At 36.7% G+C, this 24125-nt stretch overlaps 1 protein-coding gene across 3 annotated transcripts in view; it reads left to right on the top strand.

Annotated features, from left to right (window-relative positions):
* NCOA2 (nuclear receptor coactivator 2) overlaps positions 1 to 24125 on the top strand; it is a 186153-nt gene that overhangs the window by 122663 nt on the left and 39365 nt on the right. For all 3 annotated transcript variants that reach the window (XM_053975978.1, XM_053975993.1, XM_053975984.1), the window contains 6 exons: positions 12563 to 12666; positions 16721 to 16898; positions 17829 to 18014; positions 18888 to 18989; positions 19086 to 19226; positions 22569 to 22716. In XM_053975978.1, the coding sequence (XP_053831953.1) occupies positions 12563 to 12666; positions 16721 to 16898; positions 17829 to 18014; positions 18888 to 18989; positions 19086 to 19226; positions 22569 to 22716 (859 nt within the window). The remainder of the gene's footprint in view (positions 1 to 12562; positions 12667 to 16720; positions 16899 to 17828; positions 18015 to 18887; positions 18990 to 19085; positions 19227 to 22568; positions 22717 to 24125) is intronic.

Below are 24125 nucleotides of genomic sequence, written 5' to 3'. Positions count from 1 at the left end.
CTCCAGCACACAAAGGTAGGATACAGCTGGAATTTGTGACCAATTCATGCAGATGGGGCAGATTTTAAATGGGAAGTTAACTGAAATTGGGAGTAACTTTATGAAGGAATTGGTAGGTTCTGTCAGTCCTCCCAAAGTCTGAATGTTCTTCAGAATATTCAGTGAAAGTTCTTGTCATGATGCAGGAGCTGGCGAAATATTTTGGGATGTGTTACAGAGAGCGGCTAGGCAGTTAGAATGGTCCCTTGTCATCTTAAGATATGTGATCATGAAGAGCACTAGCCTTATACCGGTACTTTTTCTCCTGAGGCACAATTTCCTAGAAAGACTTGGAACAACCTGCAATTCCCGTGATTCTTCTGAGAGATATAACTTCCAGAGACAAATTAGGTGTGTGCCTATATTCAACACTGAGAGGAAGTGTATTTAAATATAGCATTTAATCTACTTGGAAATTAAAAAAAAAAAGTGAGGAAAAGATATCAAGGTTGTAATTTCTAAATATAGATTGGAAAACTCAGAGGGACCCTCATTTAAGTTTTTCTTTGTTTGTTTATTTTGATGGTTGGTGGAAAAAATATCATGGTAATTTCTGCCAATAACATAAAATTCTTCCTGTCTCGTTTCTTTTGTATAAAACCTTTCACCGTCTTGGGTTTAAGGAAAGATTTGAATGTTTAGGGGTGTTTTTTTTCTATCTTTAGTTGTTTCTTCATAGCCCCATTGACTCCTGAATGCAATGCTCCTTGTCACTAATTGTCTAAAATGGAGTTTTATAGCGAATGGATTTTCTTTGTATTTTCAAATTTGCTCCCATTTTTGAAGGGTTTTATTTGTAAGCCTGCACTGTTTTCTCTTCTTTTCAGTTATTGTCCTGTGTTTCTGGTTTTTTTTTCCACGCCTTCCTCAGTCCTTCTGTCTCTTGCCTTTGGGGTGGCTTTAGCTATAATTTTATGACCAGCAACACCATACCTGTGACAGTTTTATTCCATTCACTGTCATCCCTCTGATAGTGTTTTTACTCTTAGTTGCTGCAGTAAGAAATCATCAAATAGTTTAGGGAATGTGACAAAAGTTACTAATGAATTGCTGACTGTTACACTGATGAAAATCAAGGATTATTGTGGTTACTATTGAGCTTGAAAGTTGAGCCACCATCTGTCTGTCTGCAAGAGGTGCTGATTTTAAGTGAACATTGTAGTACAGATTGTCAGGCCATTGTAGTTAATGTTCAAAATATAATTATGTGTTTGCAGTTGGCAATCTAAACTGTAAATATGCCCAGTAAGCTTTTTTCCCATTATGTTTTTATATCGGTGATACAGGCAGAGAAGCCTGTCTGTAAAACTTTTATTAAATGTAACTGAGGGAGGATATTGGCTTTCTCAGGGTCATTGTGAATTATGATGCAAGAATAGTCTTCCTTTCCCAGAGCTATGTGATGGTCATGAGCATTGCCACTTGTTTTTTCTTTGAAGCTCAGACAAGGAGCATATAGCCTTTATCTCAACAGCTTAAATGCTTTCTAAAGGAAGGGGTAGGGTTTCTTCTATTGTTTTTTGTGGGGATTTTTGTTGGGTTAGTTGGTTGGTTTATTTAATAAGGACTTTGGCCCCAGTATTCTTAAGTGTTTAGGCTGAGGTGAGCACACAATACTGTGGAAATAACAGCTGTTATGTAAAAGGTCTCACCTATTGGTGTTCTAATGGGTAAAATGTAAAATGAGGAGCGGGCACCCATATTCCTTTTTGCAGGCAAATAAGTAAATTGGAGACTGGAGGAAAATGTTCTGGATTGTCACTTCTGATGTAATGCTCCGGCTTGGCTGCAAACATGCATTACCGGCCTTCGTGCCAGGGAGGGACACAGCTAGAGGCAGACCATAATCTTCAACAGTTCCTGGTTAAAGCTACATGTGTTCAGCATTTTCAGGGTGATGATTGCCCAGCAAGGGCCCCTCACTCCCAGCCTGTGCCATGGCAGGAGTCTGGGGCTGGGAAGAGCAGCAAGACTACAGAGCTGGCTAGGCAGCACCCACTGGCACAACATGGAGCGTCCTTTCCACTGAGCTCCTAGTTGCCCATGGAGAACTGTTGGGGAACTATTAAAACAGCTCCAAGTTTCTCCTCAGAAGAGAACTGATAAAGCTTACTGAGAAAAGACAGAAAACAATACCATTAGTGTTTAATCATTTTTCTGTTTATGGATTATACTGACATATTTCAGACTGGGTGCTGATCCCTGCTTCATGAATCTGAGTTAGAGAAACCGAAATGGAAGCGCCTAATTAATTAAGTTTTAAGTATGGTTCAGTCTGTTGAAGGGAGCCCATTTGTACCTATCAGTGCTGTTAGCAGATGTTTTAAAATGTCTCCTAATTAATATGTGACAGAATAAATTAATACAGTTGAGGTTAAAAGTGACTTTGTCTGGATGTAAATCATAGCAACATGATAAGCCAAGATTTTCTAGGCTAGTGAAAAAAGATCTCTTAAATTTAGAGAATATTTTAAGCAATGCAGGTTAATAATCATTACCTTTCTTCCCACAGGCATGCTGTATTCATCATGTACCTGAAGTATTGTAGCCACTGTTGAAATATATGAAATTTATCTTAAAACACAATTTTCTAAAGGACTTGGATTTAAAAAGTCCCTTTAAATAACTAGCATACAGAAATAAACAGTTTCTTCTAAGAATGTTTTGTTTTTCCATCTGCTTTCCTTGCAGTAATAGGAAAGTTTCTGTTTCTAAATTGCCTTGAAAATTTGGCTGAGGCCTGTGATGGTGGGTTAGACAAGTAAGGAGAGGGGCCCAAGCTTCTATTTCTGAACATTGGGCTGTTATAGAAGAAAACTTTACTTGTCCTTAATGATTTAGAGCTTTTTTGCAAAAGATTTATCTACCGTAATCTGGACTATTAGAAACAGTAGGAGCCCTGTAATCCATGTTAACATGGACACATTAAATTAAAGCTGTTTCTGTTCTTCCTTAGCTGTCTTCAATTATCTGTGCTCCATTTTGGCCTACATTTTATTATGGAAACTTCTTTCATAGGGAGCCCATGATCCATCATATTTCTTTTTTGTGCACCGCATTAGGTCTCTTTAAAATTTAGGCAGTTGTCAATGGCAATTTATAAAAGCAGAAAGATCTTTGCCTGTTGCTGTGGATGATCTGGTGTGTCACAAAGATTTATTATCAGCATCCTAAAATAAGACAGATATTTTGAAATCATGGCGATGTGGCATTCGAAGAAAGGGAGTCATCTGTTTCCTTTTAACAGCTGGTTGAGTACAGAAGAGTTAGGCTTCAAGAAATAGAGTCTGGCTAGATTAATACTCCTCTCTAGCATGTTATTTTGGCCTAAGTTTTGGAAACCCAGAAGTTTAATTAGCTTGGCAACTGCATCTGCAGATTCTAGTCTAAGAGTGTTAACCCTTAAATCTTTATTTTCAAAATCTGGCTGGTGTTTTAACATGTCAGAGAACCAATTGGAAGGCTGTTAACATTTGTAAAAGCAATATATTCTTTCTGAGACCATGGTGGAGCCCTATTTTGAACTAAATTATCAGATTCTGCCATATTTCTTGTCTTTGAAAGCATTAGCTCAGCCAAAATGTTAAAGAACGTTGGACTCCCACCATTTAGACATTCACATTAATACTGTTTTGAGAGGTGAATTATCAAAATAATATGAGGTTACTCATTCGGTAAATATCTAACACTTAGAAAATTGCAAATGCCAAGAAATACAGTAAAATTTTCTGTCCTATTTCAGCACATACCAAAGAATATAATTACTTTGTTAAACGAAGTGATGCCAAATATTTGTATCTAATATTTTGGTGCAGAGGTCAGTTAGCTTGGCTCTTTCTTTTGAAATGCAGCCATATTAATGTAACAGATTTTAAGTCAGTGCTGATGGCTGTGCAGCATTTGTTATCATGCACAGTTGAGTAGTTTACGTGAGTGGTTTGAAATCATGTAAATAGCAACAGATGCAAAACCGCTTCCTGGATGTGTTTGTGTATACAGCTACAGATACATATATTTGAATCTGCTTATCTGATTCTAGCACAGAATAATAAGTGACTGATTAAATTGAGGGTATTTTGGGGTAAGGTACTGACAGCCAATGTGCTTAATCTGACACGTGTACTCCTTTATTGTTTGAGTACTGTATTTTAGGCGTTTACTAAATACTGGAAATTACACTGTAATCAATCAGATATTTGTGATTATACCAGTTACTAGACATTCTTAGGAAATATAAATGCAAAAACAGAACCCTAAACTCCTGTATTTAAAAATGCATCTTAAATTCAGTGAAAATTATAAATTATCAGCATCATCCTGGATTTTGGCCTTTTGAGAAGGAAATTTCCTGGGCAGGGCACCTTTGATGATTAATTTATTTAGGTATTTCCCTAATGAGTCAGTATACACTAGAAAGATAGTGTTGGTGGTCTTTTTGGGGAAAAGAGAATATCTTTAAAACATAGGAATATATACATGTACATTTAATTTTTCTGATTGGAAGTTAAGCACAACCTTTCATTTCATATAAAAGCATATGTTGAACATGCTCAAATATTTTAATAAGACAGGTCTAAAAATTTTGCAGGAGTAAAACTATACCCAGTTGTATTCCTTTCCACCTTTTTGAAAACTTAGTGGAAAAGGTTAATGGTGCAGCATGTCCAGGAATTTGACAGGTGATGGTCATGATGGAAGCTTAATTCCATGTTCCAAAGATGAAAAACAGCTTTCCACTCACAATGTGGTAGTTAGACACCTCACCACAAGTTTAAATGAAGCATGGGGTGAGAAATAGTTTCTGGATTCAGGGTTCCTTTCAGTCTTAGTTTAGATTTCACTTAAAGGGTAATATAGCAATTGTCCTTCTGTGTCTTTACTGATAAATAAAAATACTAGAAATAATATCACCAAAGAATTTATTTTAATTGCTGCATTGTTTTATATTTTTATTGTGTGCTGGGGATGGATGAAGCCATTGAGGATTTGGGGTCCTGCATAGGACACTTTAGTCTTTGTTTGAGCAGCAGAAGAGAGAGGGTTGTAACTCTGGGTTTTACTTCAGTCCCCAGTCCTTAACTTACCAGAGACTAGGGACCTTCCAGGGTAATACCAGGTAAGAATAATCTCTTGCCCGCTGCATTAAGTAGATAAATCTGCGGATAGTAGGTACGAAGTTCTGTAAATAATGCTGTTTCTGTGAATAACATCACTCTTAGCTGTCACTGTTACATCCAAGAGTTAGCAGTCTTCATATATGTTATTTAAGTGTATTTATGGATGTGTATTTCTTTATGTCTATTCTGCCTTGCTGCTCTGAGTGGTGCCATGTGCCAGGAATGCAGCACTGCAGTACTCCAACTCATGGGACTTGGAGACAACTGGATCCTGGGGCCAGGGCAGGAAGGAATGGGCACTTCCACTGCTGCCCCTGTCTTTTTCCTCACTTCCAAGAAGCAGACCAATGAGTTTTGTAACAATGAGAAGAAAAAGAGGTCATAGATGTTGGTGAAAGCAAAGACAGCAAAATGAGAGGGAGGAAGAAACCAAGGAAAAGGTAGTAAAATGCTTATTAAAGTATTTAGCAAAAAATACATACAGAGATAATAGGCTTCTTTCTCTCCAGAAGTTAAATATTATCCTTGGTAAGTTGAATTTCATTATTTTTGTCCTTGTTCCAGTTTAACTGAGCTGGGGACAATTATTTCTCAGGCAGTACTTCTTACAGAAGGTGTATTGCATGACAAAAATGCTGACTTGTACAAGAAAAGAATGATGGCGAAATGTCAAAATTAGTAAGAGACAAAACTAGTATTAATTTTAGGTGTTATTACTTCCATTTGTTGCTATTCCTACATCCATCATGGGTTTTCAGTGCTTTGGTTTTCCTTTCAGTGTCCATGAAAATTTTATATGCTGGCTACTGTTACTGAATTTTCTAAGAGTGGGACTTCACTCAAAGCTTGTAAAGCTCCATGAATGTTTACCTATAATTGATGGTTTTGTGAGAATATTAAGCTTTCCCTAGAGTTAGTGCCTCAGTGATGCTTCTTTACCATGGGATGGTGGGGCAGGTATGTGTGGGATAGGAGAGCAGCTGCACCAGTTGGAGCAGCTTGCACTGGAAAAAAGAAACCGCAACGTTGTAAGTGCTGCTACTCCTGAGCGAGTAATTTCACTTACAGCTTTCCAAGGGCTTTTAGCTCAAGCCCTAGGGTCATTTACCATTTAAGTGTGCTTCCACCAGCAGTAGTAAATATGAAGCTAAACCATGTGGATGTGATGAGCAGAACAGAACACGGGAGATGAGTTGGGCAGGCGAGCGTGCAGTGGGAGTGCAGCTCTTTCCAACCAGAGGGGAGCCGGGCTGACAAGAGGGCTGTGTCAGGGAGGTGGGCAAAGCTGTGCTCGCAGTGAATAAACGTGCTGAGAAAAAGTGCAGCTGTGCTTTTTTAATATGCACTGCAGGAGATTTCAGCAGCCTGATGATATATCATGCATTAATGTTGAAAAGATAAACACATTTGGAGAGCACAGGAAGGCCTTGTGTTTTTATGTTAGCAGAATGCTTCCTAATGAATAAGAACGTGCTGCTGGCTTCACAGAGCCATATGGCAGCTTTTCTAATTTTAGTTCGGTGCAGATGCATAATTCTCCCTTGTTTTACCTCCTGAAACCTTCCTGAGATGTTGCATAGTTTTTCCTGTAAGACTTGATCTATTGTTTCTGGGGGAAAATATGTATTCAAGAGTCTAAGAGCTTCTTTGCTCTGGACAGATGTGTGCTGTGTGATGAAAGAGCAACCTCACTATCTAATCACTTCCCTAAAATAGTAGCTAACTTTATTCACAAGGATGGGATAAACTGGTGTTAAAATTGCTGAAATAGTTGCTGTTTCTTAGGCTCTGGTGTTTTGAAAAATTGCTTGCTTTCAGGGAATAAAAACAACTTGTATTGAGGCAATGGGAACTGGGTAAGGATGTGCATGGCAATATCAAGTTTCAAGTGAGCCATGGATTGTAGTGCTTTGAATTACACAGCTACAAGGCAGAGCTGCTTTCCCTGTGGTTAACCAAGCATCAAAATAACTTGCACGTTCTTCACTGCTTTACTTCATCATGTGTAGCGATCCAAAACTACTCATATTACCAAATACATTACCAAAATATAGCCTTTGCTAAGTATACTTTCTATTATATGTTAGCATTAGTTTTTAGTACTGTATCTACCCTTACCTATGGACAGTTAGATACTTCTGCATTTTCCTTGATTGTTTGGGTGTTATTTTTGCACAACATATCAGAAGGATCATGCAGGGCAAACTCAGATATATGAATTAGGCAAGACAAGAGTAGTTGGCTAATACGTACCAAAACTGGAGAAGATAAGTTGTTTTCAAGATAGTTCCAGCATAAAATTAAATTGCATGTTTAAACTTTGTATAGCATTTACATTCACTTCCAAGTGATGTTCCTGTTACTGTTATAAGGATCTTGATTTATATGGGGTTTTTTTTGAAGAGTGCAGAGCTGAGCTTTCTAGTGTCACTTATTACAAATCTCTTTGTTTATATTTTATTTGTACCTATTGTACAAAAAAAGAGTATGCGATTTGAGATAAGTGTGGCATTTCAATAGCAATTCCAGAAAATTACAAAGACAGGAATTATATATAGGGCATCTGGGAAACCTGTTTAAACAGTCTTGGATAATAAACTTGAATTTATCTGTTACTGGGTTGGGTTTTTTTTTGCTTGACCTTTTTGTATGGTGGCTTTTAGAGCATGGGTTCTTCCCTGCCCAGCATTTCACCAGCATCTCTTTTGTGCTCTTCTTGTTCTGTGAAGAACCTTAAATGTTGCTCCAGTGAAAAATAGGCTAAATCTCTGTTGATGCAAATTTTCTCTTTTAAATAATTCTTCATCTTTTTGAAATTCCTGCTGAGGCTAAGTTTTGCTCTTTTAATTCAAAAATGCATTTTGGTTTTGCAGAGAGCACGAAGGGGGAAATATTTCTGTAGCAGGTTTCCTTAAGGAAGTTGGAGCAGAGCTTGGATACAGACAAAGAGAGCTTTTGGAGTGGTTCAGCTGGTCCTGCCTGCCCACCTGTAGGAAAGTAGGGTTTGAAACACAACCAAGAGAAGGTGATGCCTGTCAGTAACACTTCTGGGTCTGCTGTCAGAAATGCAGAGAGAACTGACATAGCTTGAGTTGGGAGGATGGAAAAACAAGAGGGCTTGCTAAGCTAAAATGTAGCAGGAGACTTCCAACTATTGCTTTTGGCTTCTGTTTCTCTGACTTATGAATTTCTGTTAAACTAATGTGATTTCACAAAGGTTTGCTTTCAGAATCTGGAATGAGCTTTGAATAAAGCTTGAGGCTTCCCACTCATAAATTCATCAGAAAATATTTTTGAGGGCTCTTTTTTCCTTCTTTATTCTGTATGTTAAATGTAGAAAAGTAAATATAGTTTATGATCACTAGGAAGATGGCCCAATTGAAAATATTAATATGTATTTTAGTATAATACTGTTTATGCAATTGTAAACATACCCACAGTTTAAAGTCTAAATTACACACATCACTAAAATAATCCACTACATAATTGGATGTATATATTCTTTGTAGTATCTCTCTCAGGGGTACTTGTATTTTATTTAAATTTTTTTCTCTCTCTAGGCTAAAATCTTAATTGAGGGGAGCTAATAATTATTTAATGTGCGTCAAGTTTATACTACTGTAATTCAGATAAAACATGCTTGATCCCTGGTAGCTATATTCATAAGGATGGAACAAGTTTCTAATTCAATGCTTCTTCTCCAGTGCAGAATTCCCTGTATGGAGATGAAGCCATGGGAAGTCCCTTTCCATCCTGCTCACTTCCTCTGGCAGCAGAAGGCTGCGTTTCCCTGTCCACACTCTTCCTCTGCTGCCCTTTGGCCTCTGTGCCTGTAGGATACCTGGTATCACTTGGCTAACATTTAACAGGGGCAGAACTGTTCTAGCAGGAGGCATCACTGGAAGCTGTGAGGTCAGGGAACCAGCTCCCACTCTCCATGTGGCTGTGGTGGCAAAATCTAGTGGCTGTGGTTAGTCAGAGGGTAACACCAACGATTCTCATGAGGCTGGAAAAACAGGGTTCTGAGAGGCTTTGCAAGGTTGGGCCTTTACAGCTATTTTCCTGAGCCTTGACATTCAAAGATCATTAATCTAGTGTAGCAATTATAAACTCTCTGTGCTTTTGATTTCTTTGTTGGGCTCCCATGAACTTAAAAAAGATAGAAATTAAAAAGGGAAAGTAAACTTTACATTTTTGCACCATTACTTAACACCAGAAGCTGGAACTGTTAAGAAAAACGAAGAATACTGATTTGTGATAATGCATTATTTTGTCAGCATTAGAAATTCATGTATCAATCATTGGTTTTTTCCAGCCTTTCTGTAAAAAAATTTTGTTGTCAATTAGCCCCATGTGCTGTATTGCTGAGAGAGAGATTTGCATTTCAAGACATTCCCCATGACTGACTGTCAGGACGACACTGCTGACAGGATTCGCACTTACTTGTCTTGTATGTGCTGATAAAGTCTACACGAGGGGCTTTGTAATTCAGTCAAAAATTGATAATTTATTGCATAGTTGAACACTATTAGTAGCTGCAGTTTATAAGAGTGATGTGAATTTCAGCTGGTCCTACTCAGAGGCTGTCTGAGGCCTAGGTTTCCTATACAATGCCACTTAAATTTAAGTGTGGCTCGTGGCCTGGATGTGTAGCCTCTTCTAAGCTCTCCAGCTACTTGAATTCTTACCCAATTAAGTTACAGATCCAATTAGGTAGTCCATAATTTTGGAACACTTGTGATTTGCACTGCTTTTCAGAGTGCCTAGCCAAAGTTCATGCGTAGTGAACATGGAGTAGTAGTAGTTCATGAGTAGTACATTGTCACCATCTCTGGGAAAAGCGGGTAGGTAATGTTCAAGTATAAATAGAATTTTCATATTTTCTCCGTTCATTACACTTTTTCCTTGAGAAAGCACTGAGTTTATTGATTCTACAAAGATGTTGGGCTCTCTGAGGAAAAGAGTGTAAAAGAGAAAAGAAAATGAAGAAGTCAAATGGTTGTGAAGGACAGCTGGTGATGAAGCAGAAGTAGTCAGGGATCAAACAATCAAAATGGAGAAAAGAGGGAAGTGGATAGGAAAGCAGTGCTCTCAGGAACTGGATATGAGGTTTGAGAGATCCTTGGTCTGACCTGGTATTGCAGCTTCTGTGCTGATTACTATTATAATAATTTAAAATGTCCTCTTTTTCCTTTGTATAAAACCTCATCAGTGTGCATGAAAGAAAACAATTGTTTTTATCAATGTATAAACTCCATGGTTGTAAGAATGAAAAAATCCGCAGCAAATATTTTGTATTATGCAAAACATAATCAGTAAAAGTAGTCTCTAAACTGGTTACATGAGGAAACTGTAATTAATGTGCTTTCACACCGTTGTTGGATCATATCTGCAGCCGCTCCATTTCGGGCTCCTAGAGAGTAATCCCAAGTTCTCCCATAATCAAGATGGTATCAATGGCTGAAGCAGTGGTCAAATAAGAGCAAGAAGCTGGTATCCCTGTCCATTCTAATATTTTGCAATGTGAAAATAAGAGATCACTTCATGCTAGCAGGAACAGATGGGAAACAGATATCATCACTGGTTTTATTAAAAGCTCAACTCTATTTTTAGAGTTCTTTTAGAATTTTTAGAACGTGTTTTCAGTTTCGTATATCATATGGTGCCAACTCTGCTGTGTTGTAGCATGGGGAGGATTGTTCAATTGTTTTTCTGTTACACCTAATTTCTGCTTTTTGCCAAAACAAGAAAGGTAAGGAAAAAAAAAATAAAACCCACCCCTAGTCTAAACCAGAGATACTAATTTTGTGTCCTCGTGAGTTCAAGTGGCAGAGGAAATGTTAGTAGTTATTTCTAGTGAATGTATTTCTATCATACTATGCTAATCAGAGTGATTTAAAATTAGTCCGTTTGCTGCAACTCCATCTTCAGAGCAATTTGCTAAATCTTTATTCACGATGGTGTTGTATAGTCTATAACACCTAAGAAGACAGCTAAAATTTTTGTGAGTCTTTTAATGAAAGCAGGAAACCATAGAAATCTAGGATGAGACAGCTCAAATGACCAAAGCCTTATTGCCAGTGGGTGATCGCTGACAGGAGAACACCCAGGGCTTCACAAAAGCAGCTCCTTTACTCCATGTCTGAGCAGCACATATTCACACTGACCTTAAAACCTATGCCAAGGAAATTCAGAAGAACTTTACCTGCGTTATTGCAGATCTACAGGTAGTGGAAAATACTGTATACTTGGATACATTTTAATTTGCATGATGGATGCTTTAATTTTCACTCCCGGTGATTTTCCAAAGGCCCTTTGTTCCATCTGCACATGGTTCTTTCAGTAATTCCTGCAATGAATGTTCTTCTCTGAAGACATAAATTCTTGTTATAATTTCAGTGTGCTTTCATGTTTAGTAAAATAATCTATTGCATCATACTAAAAAACAAGTATTTTCTAATTGTTTTTAATATTCTAGATTGCAGGATTGCCCTAGCTTTTACATAACTGCTGCTTGAAAAATAGTAAAATAATGTTTTGAGTATAGAACTAACAACAAAAAGTAACTACTTTCATTAATTTACAATGTACAATATGCATTGGAGTATGTATTTTACATAATAGTTTCATTACTTTTATTAATTCATCCGTAAACAAAAATATCATTCTTGAAATAGAAGAATTAATATAGTTCATTTCTTGATAGGAATTATAAACCCACTAAGTTTGAAAGTTCTGTGAATATCCCTTGCATGTGGAGTTGGGTATAACCTGCTATGCTGTATACAACACATTTTAACGTATGGCATTATGTTCCAGGAACCTGAAATCGTTATTTTCTTGCCTGTAATTCTGAAATGCAGCACTTGAAATTTTATGTAGTTCTAATAATATATTGGTAAATAAGGCGGTATGAAAATTACGTGATACTAAGAATGTGGGTGGAGACATGGGAGCAGAACTGAGGCCGCTGTTTCTCAGTACTGAAACCGTAGATTGTGGACTTATGTTTTTCCTTCTAAATATAGCGGTCATGGAAAAGCTCTGCAGCTGTAAGCTTTGCGTGCTCTTTTAGATCAGTCTTTGACTACACCTTGATCCTAGTTTTTGCCCACTGCACCTTCATAAAGAGCCCTTGTCTTTGCCCAATGTTAGCCTCTGTAGTTTGGTGAAATGTCTAGCAGAGAAACGTGAGAAATTATTTCATTTGTGTCATAAGACCTGAAAGCTGAGAAGCAAATAGGCTAGCTATGCTTCCGTTGAATCATTATGGGAGACTGTCTAATCTCATTTTCAGAACTGTTGCACTGTAAGCATTTCACAGCTCTTCTCAATACTCTGTGGGCTCTTGGTGTATCAGTGAGATCAGACTGCTGTCGCTTAACACATGGTATTCTCTCTTGCAGAAAAAGCAGCAGCAGCTAATGAAGATGAAGTGCAAAAAGCAGATGTATCATCTACAGGTCAGAGTGTCATCGACAAGGATGCACTTGGACCAATGATGCTTGAGGTAAAGAGCACAAAATTCCTGTATTTAGGGCAGTTCTGCTAGGATGATTGAAAGGAAAAGGTGTAGTCAGAGGTCACTGTAAAGAAATGGTCAAGAGAGACAAGCCATCGTGGCTACTTGGGATTATGTCATTAAAGAGTAAGCAGCATATTTATTTCTCTTGCATTCAGTGATGAAACTCTCTTTAACTTGAAGACGGGAGAGGCACAGAGAGTTCTGTTTCTTTGTAGCACACACAGCTTGAGGGGCTTCAGCTGATAGCAAGTCTTGGGTGTCTGCTTGTGCATGTTTTATTTTTTCTGAACCACAACAGCTGTGGAAGACCTGTTGCACTTAACCATTGAATTACGTATACTGTAGTATACAAATGAATAATATTCCTCTAAAACTGCATGTCATTGCTATACTGCTTTAATATTTTATCATTTCAGTGCTTGAAGCAGGATTCTTCCCTCTAGAATATGAAAGTAATCTAGGAGAGATTTTCAAGATGTGTATTTCAGTTTGTTCAGTTAAGATTTCTGTCTGATTTTAGCTGTTACTTTGATACCCCAAAAGGCTGTATGATTCAAACCTAGCTTCCAAATGTGTGTTAGCAGTAATGTTGGGTAGGTATGTTACCAGGGATCCTCATGTCATGTACACTACTGCCTTATCTGCTTAAACTCACTTGCAGACTGTTTATTCCCATCCTGTTCTGACTGTGGACTTTATCTGTAAGGAAGAATAAATGTAACTTTAGGTAAAATAAAACACAAACTCTGAATCAAGCTAAAGTTTTGGCAGAAGCATAAATATTCTGTCATTTCTGAATGCCTGTATAACAGTTCTAAGTATCTGCTTTATTTTTCATAATTGGTCAAATGAAGACACAGTTTTCTATACTATGCATGAAATAAAGGCTCCAAATTCACACTGCAAAACTTAAGATTAGACATGTTGGAGGCATTGTTCTTTGAAAAGTGGGGTAGCAAATTAATTATTTAATTTAATATTTATTATACATACTCACTGAATTCAATGTTGTTTTTTGCTATTAAACAAGGTTATGCATTCATCTTTTACACTGCTATGTTAAAATTTATCTTTAATTTTCTATTAATTTAATTGTAAGGAGTTGTTTTAATGACAAGGAAAATAATAAGATTATATTTTTCCTGGCTTATCTTTTGTGATTGGCTACTGCAGCAAACATGACATGTAAAATCACCCATTTATTCTGTTTTTCCATTTAATTTAGTTTCATTTTCCTTTGCATATGAACAATGAAACATTGTGGAAATTAATGAACCACAGTCCTTTTGCACCAGGAAACTTAAAAAGGACTGAAAGTTGTTGTACAGATACTTTCTTTGTGTCTTTATCACCTTAAGGAAATGCAATTCAGTTATTTAATCTTTACAGAACCCTTTTATACAACCTCTTAAAAAAAACCCTACCTCTTCTCATTGCCAAATAATAATAAAAATTGCAATGCCGATGAACAGTTTATTAGTTGATTTGGTTTAGAAATGTATTGTATGTTTTTATTAAAGAATAAAACTGAAGAATCCTCAAAATAATGAGTGTTTCCAGCTGAAGAAAGTGAGTAAAATTCATCAGGCAGCTGCCTCTGAGGAATATTTTAATATATTTCTTGCTTAAAGCATAAAGTTTATAGGAAGAAAGTATGGAAAAACAGTCAAGAGAGAGATGACAACATCTCGAAGAACACAAATGTATTTTCTGTTCCAATATATAATCTAAAATATCTGTTTTCTTGATTTCTCTTTCATCATACTGTCCATTATTTGTTTACCCATTTTCCCAATAGCTCTGAAGAAAAGTTTTTGATTGTGGTGGCTCACATCTGGGAACAGAAGTAGGAAATTACTGCAAAAGTGGAGGCTTCTAAAATATTCAAGTGTCTTGGTGCACTAACTTCCTCAAAAGCCTGCTGCTGCTTACCTGCAAGATTATTTTCTTAAGAGAATAGAAATGAGAGACTGAAATATAAGGCCTTTTGTTACTCTAAGCCCAGATGGCCACGTCTGTGATCAACTCAAGAAACAGCTGTGAGGGAGCAGCACAGAGAGCACTCCTTTGCCAAACAAGTTGCCACTCTAGGAAACAGTAGGGAAAACTGAAGATTATTGTGGGATGCCAGTAACTCTCATAATCTCTTGCTTGCTCTCTCCACCTTTGAAAGTTTTCTCCTTAGGACTCCAATAAACATCTGTGATAGCTTTGGTTTTGCAGCCCCTGTGAATTAATGTGTCAACAGCTGCCAAGCAGGATGCTTTAGCCAAACCCACACTCTTCTGCCAGCTCTAAATACCGTGGCTTCTATGGTTGGCCAGCTGGAGATTGATGTGGCTAGCATCTTTTTTTTTCTTTAATTAGTATTCAGCAAACTCAGCTCTCTGCTCCAGCTCTTCATAGCCCCACACAGTACGGGTTGCTGTTGTGATGTAGGAAGTACTGAATCAAACAGGCTATGCTTACACTGGCTTTAAATGGTGAAATGCAGCCTAAGACACTAATCCATAACAGAGATACTGATTATTATACTAGAAATTATTATGCTGAAAATTATACTAGAGCCTCAATTTATTAACTGATTTGTAAATCTTTGTTAGTTAAAATAAATACTACTCAGCAGGAAATGTAATGAATGTTAAGAAAATACATATAAAGGATGGAGCTCACAAAGAAAGTGAATCAACAGGAGGAACCAAAAATTATCAGAAACAAAAAGAAGGCAATAATAAAAAAAAATGTCAGAGATTAGAATTTGTGCCAACAGGAGGAAAAAAAGACCTGGTTTATCTTAATTTAGAGGCAGTCAGGGAAAGTATACGCATATACATTTATTTGTGGGTTTTTATGTTTTAATTTTAAAATAGAACAAAGAAAGTGTTTGTCAGCCATTGGCTCAGCTGCTTCTCTTGCCTTGTGCTTTCACTGACCCTCCCCTGGTACAGAATCAATATCTAACTTAGTTTGGGACGAACCTCTGGAGATTGTGTATTCCTACATCCCACTGCAAGCTGGTCTGAGTACAGCAGGTGGCCCAGATCTGAGTCCAGCCAAGATCTGAATATCTCTGGAAGGTGTTCTTGCAGCCTCTTCCCATATCTGACAACCTTCATGGTGGATTTTCTTTTTCTTCTATCTCCATGAAATTTTCTGAATTGCAACCTGTGTCTGTTGCATCTGATTCTTCCCATGTGAACCTCAAACCTAGAGCCTGGTTCTGCCTTCTCTTTAGCCTTCTGCTAGGTGACTGAAGGCAGAAGTAAAGTCCATCCTTAGCCTTCTCTTTTATTGTCTGGATTTGCTAACTGCTTAGTAATGTGTGATATTTTAAACATCTCTCTGTAACCAGTGGACAGAACTGCTTGCTAAGACCAACACATGAGTTGTACAGTATACAACTCGGGTCAAATCAAAATTGCCTTGTGCTTGCTGTGGCAGCTCCTCCTTGTTCAGACTGTTTTGCAGTGAGCTGTGTTCAGATTTAGTTTGGATATACTTGGTTTTGACCCACAATGAATTGTGGGTGGCCTGTTTTTCTAATTTATTTCTGTCCCTGGAGATACAATAACTAACAGCTCTTCTAGTGATTTCCTGCCAATCCTTAGAGAGGTGAATAAATCAGGCAAAGCTGCAGAAGTCTGTGTAGATTGTTAATTGAATGCTTAGACAAAAAGCTGTGGTGCTTTTAAGTTTAACTGTATCCCCCCTTTATCTGCTCATATGACATAAAATTAGAGGGATGATATATTTCTACCATCTGCAATCATACTTGCAGATTGTGGGTTTCATTATTTAGCAAGGTGTGTACCTTTCTGTGCTTTTACACTGGTGTCATATAAGTGAGATAGATGCTCAATCTGAAATGTGTCCTTTGCTCTTACAGACAGTAATGTAAGAACTGAGATGGATGAGGAAAGATTCAGTTATGTCTTCTGAATGGAGTATTTATTTTCTGTGTATTTTGTTAATCTGATTGTTTGCTATTGTGTTTTTCTCTCTCTCTCTCTCTCTGGTTTTCCGTTTTTTTCCCCTTTAGGCCCTAGATGGGTTCTTCTTTGTAGTGAACCCAGAAGGTAATGTTGTGTTTGTTTCTGAGAATGTGACACAGTACCTGAGGTACAACCAAGAAGAGCTGATGAACACAAGCATATACAGCATCCTGCATGTAGGGGACCACAATGAATTTGTCAAAATCCTGCTGCCAAAATCTTTAGGTATATAACTTTTCCTGATACCGTACCATTACTTATTTAACTTTGGTTTTGTAAGTCAGCATTTCAATAACTTAAGTTAATGTCCTGACACTACTTACAGTTTCATCATGTACATTATTTATTTTTAATGTATATACAGACTATGAATGATTAATATTATTCTCAAAAGCATCCTCCACTCTTTTCAAATTCTTCTTTGTTAAAATTGCTCTTAGTAATTCATGTTAGCTGATATTTTTTAATGGATCTCCAGAGTGATCCACTAAAAGCATTAGCTATGTGAACTCTCTGTTAGTTCTCTGTCTAGGCTGCTTGTTCCAAAAATGGCCCAGGAATGGAGAAATATAAATGAAAAATCAGAAACCTCCTTATGTTAGAATTTTTATTTCAATGTTTTTGTTCTCAGCAATACTTACTCTTACCTTTCAAAAACTGTTTTTGTTAGTTGCAGCCATTTTTGGATTCATATTAATGTTTATTTTAATGTCATTGAGTTTTGGAGGAGATGAAAGAAAGAGAAAGTCAATATTGGACTCCTCATTTACTCACAGCACTTTAGAAAGTATTACTCAATTCACTTTAGCATTTTATTACTGTACTTATATACTCTGAAGAAGCAAAAATGTAAATGGCTAAAGTCAATATATTACTGCATTTAGACTTTTATTCTGCTTTTCTACTATGTCATTTTAAGTCGCTTGAAAAAAAAATAATAGCTGAACAAATTAGCAGTGCTCTTAAATTCTGTTAATTTTATAAATTACCTAGTTATGTGCTGGTTTGGGCTTTAATGTTAAAATTAAATTGTTGTTGTTATATGAGCTTGTTTCCCAACCAGTTTGTAAAACATCTTGATTAATTTCCTGTGGATAAGCAGCAGAAATGCCTGGTACCAGATTTGTCTCATTATCTGATTTTGCTTTTGCTCAGTGAATGGGGGATCTTGGTCTGGTGACACTCCTAGGCGTAATAGCCATACCTTCAATTGTCGGATGCTGGTAAAACCTCTGGCTGATTCTGAGGAAGGCCATGATAACCAGGAAGCACATCAGAAATATGAAACTATGCAGTGCTTTGCTGTTTCTCAACCAAATTCTTTCAAGGAGGACGGTGAAGGTAATTACCATTTCCAGTTTGTGTAAATGTAATTTCAGAGCAGTTGATAAAGTGACCTCTAAGTCTTAAAATTGGAAAAATTCTTAGATTGTTTTTTTTTTTTTTTTTATTTAACTGTAGTTAATTTAGTAATTAAGGTTTTTTTAATTTACCTGTACTTTTGTATTGGCTATGAGAGTATATACTTGCATGCACTTCTTTGTTAAATGAACTGAGAGAAATTCTGTTTACCTCAAAGGGAGATACCCTAGTTTTATATTGCTGAAATTGTAGGGAAAATGTAGCTGATTAGGGAGAAGGCTTCAAAGGGCAATTTTTTGAATTCTTAGAATTTTAAGACAATCGTGGTTCACCATTTCCTTTACCATTTACTACTTCAGCAGGTAAATTTCCTCAGATTGTTTTGTAAGTATTCAGGTACGTAAAAATGGTTATTGTGAAGGTGAGTTCTCAGGAACAGCAAGCATTTGAGGCAAGTTTAAGAAATTTGTCTTAGAAAGTACAGAGTGGTGAGTGTTGAAGAAATGTGCTCTTTGTGTGTGCAGTATATTCTCTTTTATTACTTACTTCCTGAGTGGTTGAGCTACTACAGGTAAATTCATAAACATGTGCCAATACTTATGGATTGTGGTGGAATCCTTGTTAATTTTTCTTCTGAAAGAAAACAAACCCACCTTTCCTGTTTTATTTAATGTTTTAGGAAGTAATGAAGATACAAACCCACTGAGTTACGTCTATGTGTTTATTGGTACAAAATCTATTTTTTGGTCTAAATAGATTTAAGAAATGTTTTTAAAGTATTTCTGAAGTCTTTGTGGATGCAAAAGTCTTCCCTTTCCATAAAAATTAAATAAAGTAACATTTTTCTCTAAGATTTGCAGTCTTGCTTGATTTGTGTTGCAAGAAGAGCTCCAATGAAGGAAAGACCACTTCTTCCTTCGTCAGAGAGCTTTACTACACGCCAGGATCTTCAAGGTATTGTGAAATAAGAGTAGAAGTTTTTAATTTTATTTCCTTTTCGTCACTGGAGAAACTGCTATAACAAATACTTTCTAATGTATCTAATATCAGGCAAAATAACTTCATTGGACACAAGTACCATGCGAGCAGCTATGAAACCTGGCTGGGAAGATTTGGTGAGAAGATGCATTCAGAGGTTCCATTCGCAGCATGAGGGAGAAATATCTTTTGCCAAGAGGCATCACCAGGAAGGTTAGTTTTCATACTTTTAGCACTTTATATATTCAACCTATTCAACCTATTTGCCATTTGTATCTCTCGGTTGTGCTCTCTTTGTTATGCTTTGAGGGAACAATCATCAGCTACTGACAGTCCCTTTCTCAAGCTGTTTTACTTAACACACTCTGATGGGTCTCTAGGGAGGTCTTCAGCGTTCTCTCTGGTTGTTTCAGCCTTTTTGTTAGAACTTGCTGTCCTGGAGTGTGTTTTAAATCTTCAAAATGTCAAAATTATTTTGGAAGGAAAGACTCTTGCATGTTGTCCACCAAAATGTTCACTGACCATTATTCTTCAAAACCTCAACTCACATCCTGCAGTTCATTGCCTGTATTCCCTTTCTCAACAAAAATCGACTTTTACTGTCACATTTCCTGTGAGAAACATTAAGTGTAAATTCCCAAAGCTGCACCTCTCATACTATTTGGAAACCTACATTGTTGCACTGTATCTAGCTGATAAGTGTTATAGGATATACCACAAGCACTTCTACTCAATCAAGATTATGGCAGGTAAGAAATAGGAAAGTACTGCACTTTGGAATGGTCCCCATGAGATTTCTGTAGTAGTGACTGGGTGGGGATTTTTCATAAAACCTTTATACTTCTAATTCTAGTAACACAGACCCAAATTAATAAAAGCAAATAACCCTATCTAGTCCATGGGAAAATAATTTCAAAACCAGTTGGGAATAGCTGGAACATTTCCAGTACAGAAGCATCATTCTTTGGGTTCATGTTTAAAGAACAGGGTTTACAGCTGGCTTGTAACAAATACTTACCATGATCATTAAGCAACAGACATGTCATCTTGGATACGAAGTTGTAACTGGAATATCAAATTATTCCACCAAATACACGCCAACAAAAAAGAGCTTTAGTCATGAGACATTAGTTAAATGTTCTTTAATATGTTCTGCTTTCCTGAAATCTTCAGGTGGTGTTTTAGAAATGTGGGGTCACGGAAATGCTGTGTTATTTTAGATAGCAGTTTTTGGGGTATATACAGTAGAAGTGCTAAAAGTTCACAGCCTTGTGCTGTGATTTCAGACAGAACTGAAGAAGGCAGTATGCAATTAAAGTTACCCCAGGAGTTTAGAGAGCAGTTGCAGGTAAGGACCCATTTGTGCCAGAGATGATTTAGGGGTATGTGTTATGGCATCCTAGCACTTCATTTCAGTCTTCTTGAAGTTATTCCTGACCAAATTAGCAGCTGCTACACTGGGTCCTAAGGTTTGAATGAGACCTCTCTTAATCTTTCTATGAAGTGGTGAAAATATAAGTGTTTTGGAGTTTACACTGTATCATTTTGCAGTTGTGGCTTAGGATCATCATGTAAATTGTAGAATTAATCTAAATGAGAGGGCACTTTTCTTCTTGTCAAAATGGAAAGAGTGAGTGGTAAGAGGAGGAAAAACCTCTGAAATTACTTTCCTACAAATGATGCAGCACTGAAGACGAATAATGGCTGAAATATTTCGCTCCCCTGCCCTGCAGTATGGAGAAGAAAAACAAGTCATATCTTGGGCTTTGTGCTTGCAGTTTTCAAGTCATTGTGGTTTGAGAATGGAAGCAAAGAAAGTAATGATCTCCTGCATGTAATCCAGCATTACAGTGTGAAAAAAAAGCAGCATTAGCTTGATATACAATAAAAAACATGCTTTAAAATTATCTCTCAGTGTAAAATGCAGAATATATGGTAAGTTTTTTATTGGCCACAGTCAGAAAAATAGCATTTCCTCAAGAGGAATATGGAAACATTCTTGTTTGCTTAAAGAATTAGTTTGGAAAATGATTTAAGTAGAGATTTCACTTGTATCCTGTTGGCATTGAGTACTGGAATTTCCTGATGTGGTATATGCTAAAGTTAAGAGCTTTGGACCTTCTGGTGCCCAAAGGTTAAACTGAAACAATGACATACCTAACAGTGAAATTTTGTTTTGTATTGTTTCACTGTTGTAGGTTTTTGTTTTTCGTTACATTTTTACTCTGAAAAACCCCTTCTGGTTGTTTAAATTGTGCTTCCTGTTTTCTCACTGCTTAGATAATACTTTGCAACCTTGCAGAACAATATATAACAGTGGGGGACAGGGAAGGAAAGCAATCGTAACCAGTCTTGCAAGGCTGAAAATGTGGCAGCTCTGTAGACCAGAAAAATAAAAGCCACACTTGGAAAACCACGTCATTTCATTACAACAGGAAATATTAAAAGACTAGCAATGAAATGAAGATCACATGATGTTAGTAATTTTTAAATATAAAGAAGAGAGAAAGAACCCCACAGAAAATACATACGTATGAAAAAACCAAGAAATTAAATTGTTTGTAGTGCTTAATTCCTATCTTTTCCATAAATGATTATATGAATTTTTTTAAGTATTTTACTTCTCTCATGTCTGTCTGCAATCCTAATGTGATTGCTTTTGGACTAGAAATTGTAAGTGACCGCACTTGTTTCATTGATGGCGGAGAGTGAACAGTCAAATAAATGTTTGGGAGATTTGCTTTTCCATAACATGTTTTAATTTTTCATTGAAGAAGTGTCACAGGGGAGTATGGAAGTTAGAGAACTGAATTTGTTGAAGTTCAGGTTTACATTAAAAACTTAAAGGGCTGCAGAATGTGTACAGTGAAGTAAACCCCAAACCTGAAATGCAGTCAACACTGAGAAGGGGTAGCAGAGCCCCAGTTTTGATTTAGGTAATTTTATTTTTAATTTTTTTGAGCTGTATATATATATATTTTTTGTATTTGTTCTTTTAGAAGTAAAATTACTCTTTCCAATTCTCATTCCTCATGTTCTCATGCTCTCATATAAGAGTTTATGCATTTTTTAAATTAAAGAATTACTGAGAGTAACTCTTGCAAGACAATTTAGGCAGGCAATAAGGAGAAGAATATACAGGCTAATGGAAACACATGATCTAAAAACTAAGGGCATTTATATTAAATCATCAAGGTGTAGGTGGTACAATGAAAAAGTGTTTCAGGAATAAAAGGAATTAGACACATATTTGATGAAAAGTGAAACGGACATCAAGAATTTCCTGTCTGCTCCTGAAATACATTCTATTTCATAGTATCTTCCTGTTATTGCTGTCACTCCTTACAGATTTTCATTTGATCATCTACAGCATGTGGGATCCTTTTTTTCTTTGTACGCATTGCATCTATTTCTTTTCAAAATGCTCTTTTTGTTTGTTTTGCTTAATTAGCGCTGCATCTGCAGTATCGGTGCTGAGCATCAGATGTTGAGCAGCTGAGCTACCTGCCCTGCAGTTTCTCATTAGTTTGCCTGTGTTGTTGTGCTTGCTTGCAGTGCTGAGGCAGGGGCTGGCCTTCAGCCCTGTTTATCGCTTTTCCCTGTCGGATGGCACCATCGTCTCTGCCCAAACGAAGAGCAAGCTCATCCGTTCTCAGACGACCAGTGAACCTCAGCTTGTAATCTCCTTGCATATGCTTCACAGGTAAGGCCACTTCCTTACATCCACACTCTGCTAAGAGTCATGCAAAGTGCAAGGTTGCCAAAGCAAATAGATTGTTTAAGGCTGATTAAAGATTTCAGTTGACCCAGAACTGATATCATGGAAACAAAGCAAGATTTTGAAATCAACACTTGTAGCAGGAAAAGACTGTAAGATTATTTCAGAATTTTAAAATGGCATGCTGGATTTTCAATGCCATGTTCTTACTTTCAGTGTTTTAATTTCCTGTATTTTGCATAGTAGATACAAGAAACTTTCCAACTGTAATTAAATCTAGAAAACGTAGAATTCTTGTTGTTCACATTCTGGTATTGGTTCTGATTCTTCTTAAAAGAACATGTTATGATTACTAGGACTGCACTTAAAGTGTTATTTAATCTTTTTATTCCCTTTATGCCTTCTCTTTTCTGGTGCTTGGCTTAGTGGCTCTCATATGACCAATCCTAAGAAGTGTCACTGCAGTTAGTTCAGGGTTTTTTCCAAAAAGTACAGCCAATAATATGCTAAAGTCAGGGTTGAGTAATCACTGACATCAGAACTTCAACATACAATTTTTATTAAGTCATTGCATGTCCTGGTGTATTTGTATCAGATTTTGTTTCTGGCTTTATTCCCAATCCTCTGTATCATTTTTCTTGAGAGAAAAAAAACAGTGCTAAACATAATTATAACTGAAACCATATTATAGAAATTGTAGATTGATCTGACCAAAAGCTGTCTGCAATTTGTTTTCTTTGGATTGCTGAATAGACCTAATATTTTATTAAGTGCCAAATATTAAATTTTAAAAAGCAAGCACTAATAATTTTAAATGGTACTCATAAATTTTCTTGCACTTTTTTTAGCAGAGTGCTGGTACTACTGTATTTGTAATAAGATTTTTTAAATACCCCTTTTTTATAGTTAATGTTTTACACCTTTGCACCTAAGGTAACCAATACAGAATAAGAAGATTCACTACTCTGTATTCTTCAATTACTTCACTACTCATGCTTTAGCAAAACAGAAGTTTATCTGCACTCACTTATACTGTGCAAATAGGAATGGTCTTTGTCTCATGGAGAATGCATATTAAGAATGTTCCATTTGCATTTGGTTTTGGAAGACCAGAGTTGATTTGATTTTTTTTTGTCAGAATCTCTATTTTTTTCCTTTCTAACCTACCTGATTCTGTCTCTTTTGTAGCTTTTAGCATTTGGGAATATATCTGATTTTTCTAATTTAAGTTTTAGCACAGAATAAAAAGTGTATTACATCCTCCCATAAACTAATTAAAATCTACTGAGGAAAAGAAAAGTGACCTTCAGGTGCTCTCACAAGGGCTTTTTCTGTGTGCGTGTGTCTCTCTCTTCTGTTTCTTCTGTCTTGTGGCTTACATCTCTAAAATATGA

The sequence above is a fragment of the Vidua macroura genome, chromosome 1 (genome assembly GCF_024509145.1).
Source record: "Vidua macroura isolate BioBank_ID:100142 chromosome 1, ASM2450914v1, whole genome shotgun sequence".
Lineage (NCBI taxonomy): Eukaryota > Metazoa > Chordata > Aves > Passeriformes > Viduidae > Vidua > Vidua macroura.
This window is presented reverse-complemented; position numbering and strand designations above follow the sequence as displayed.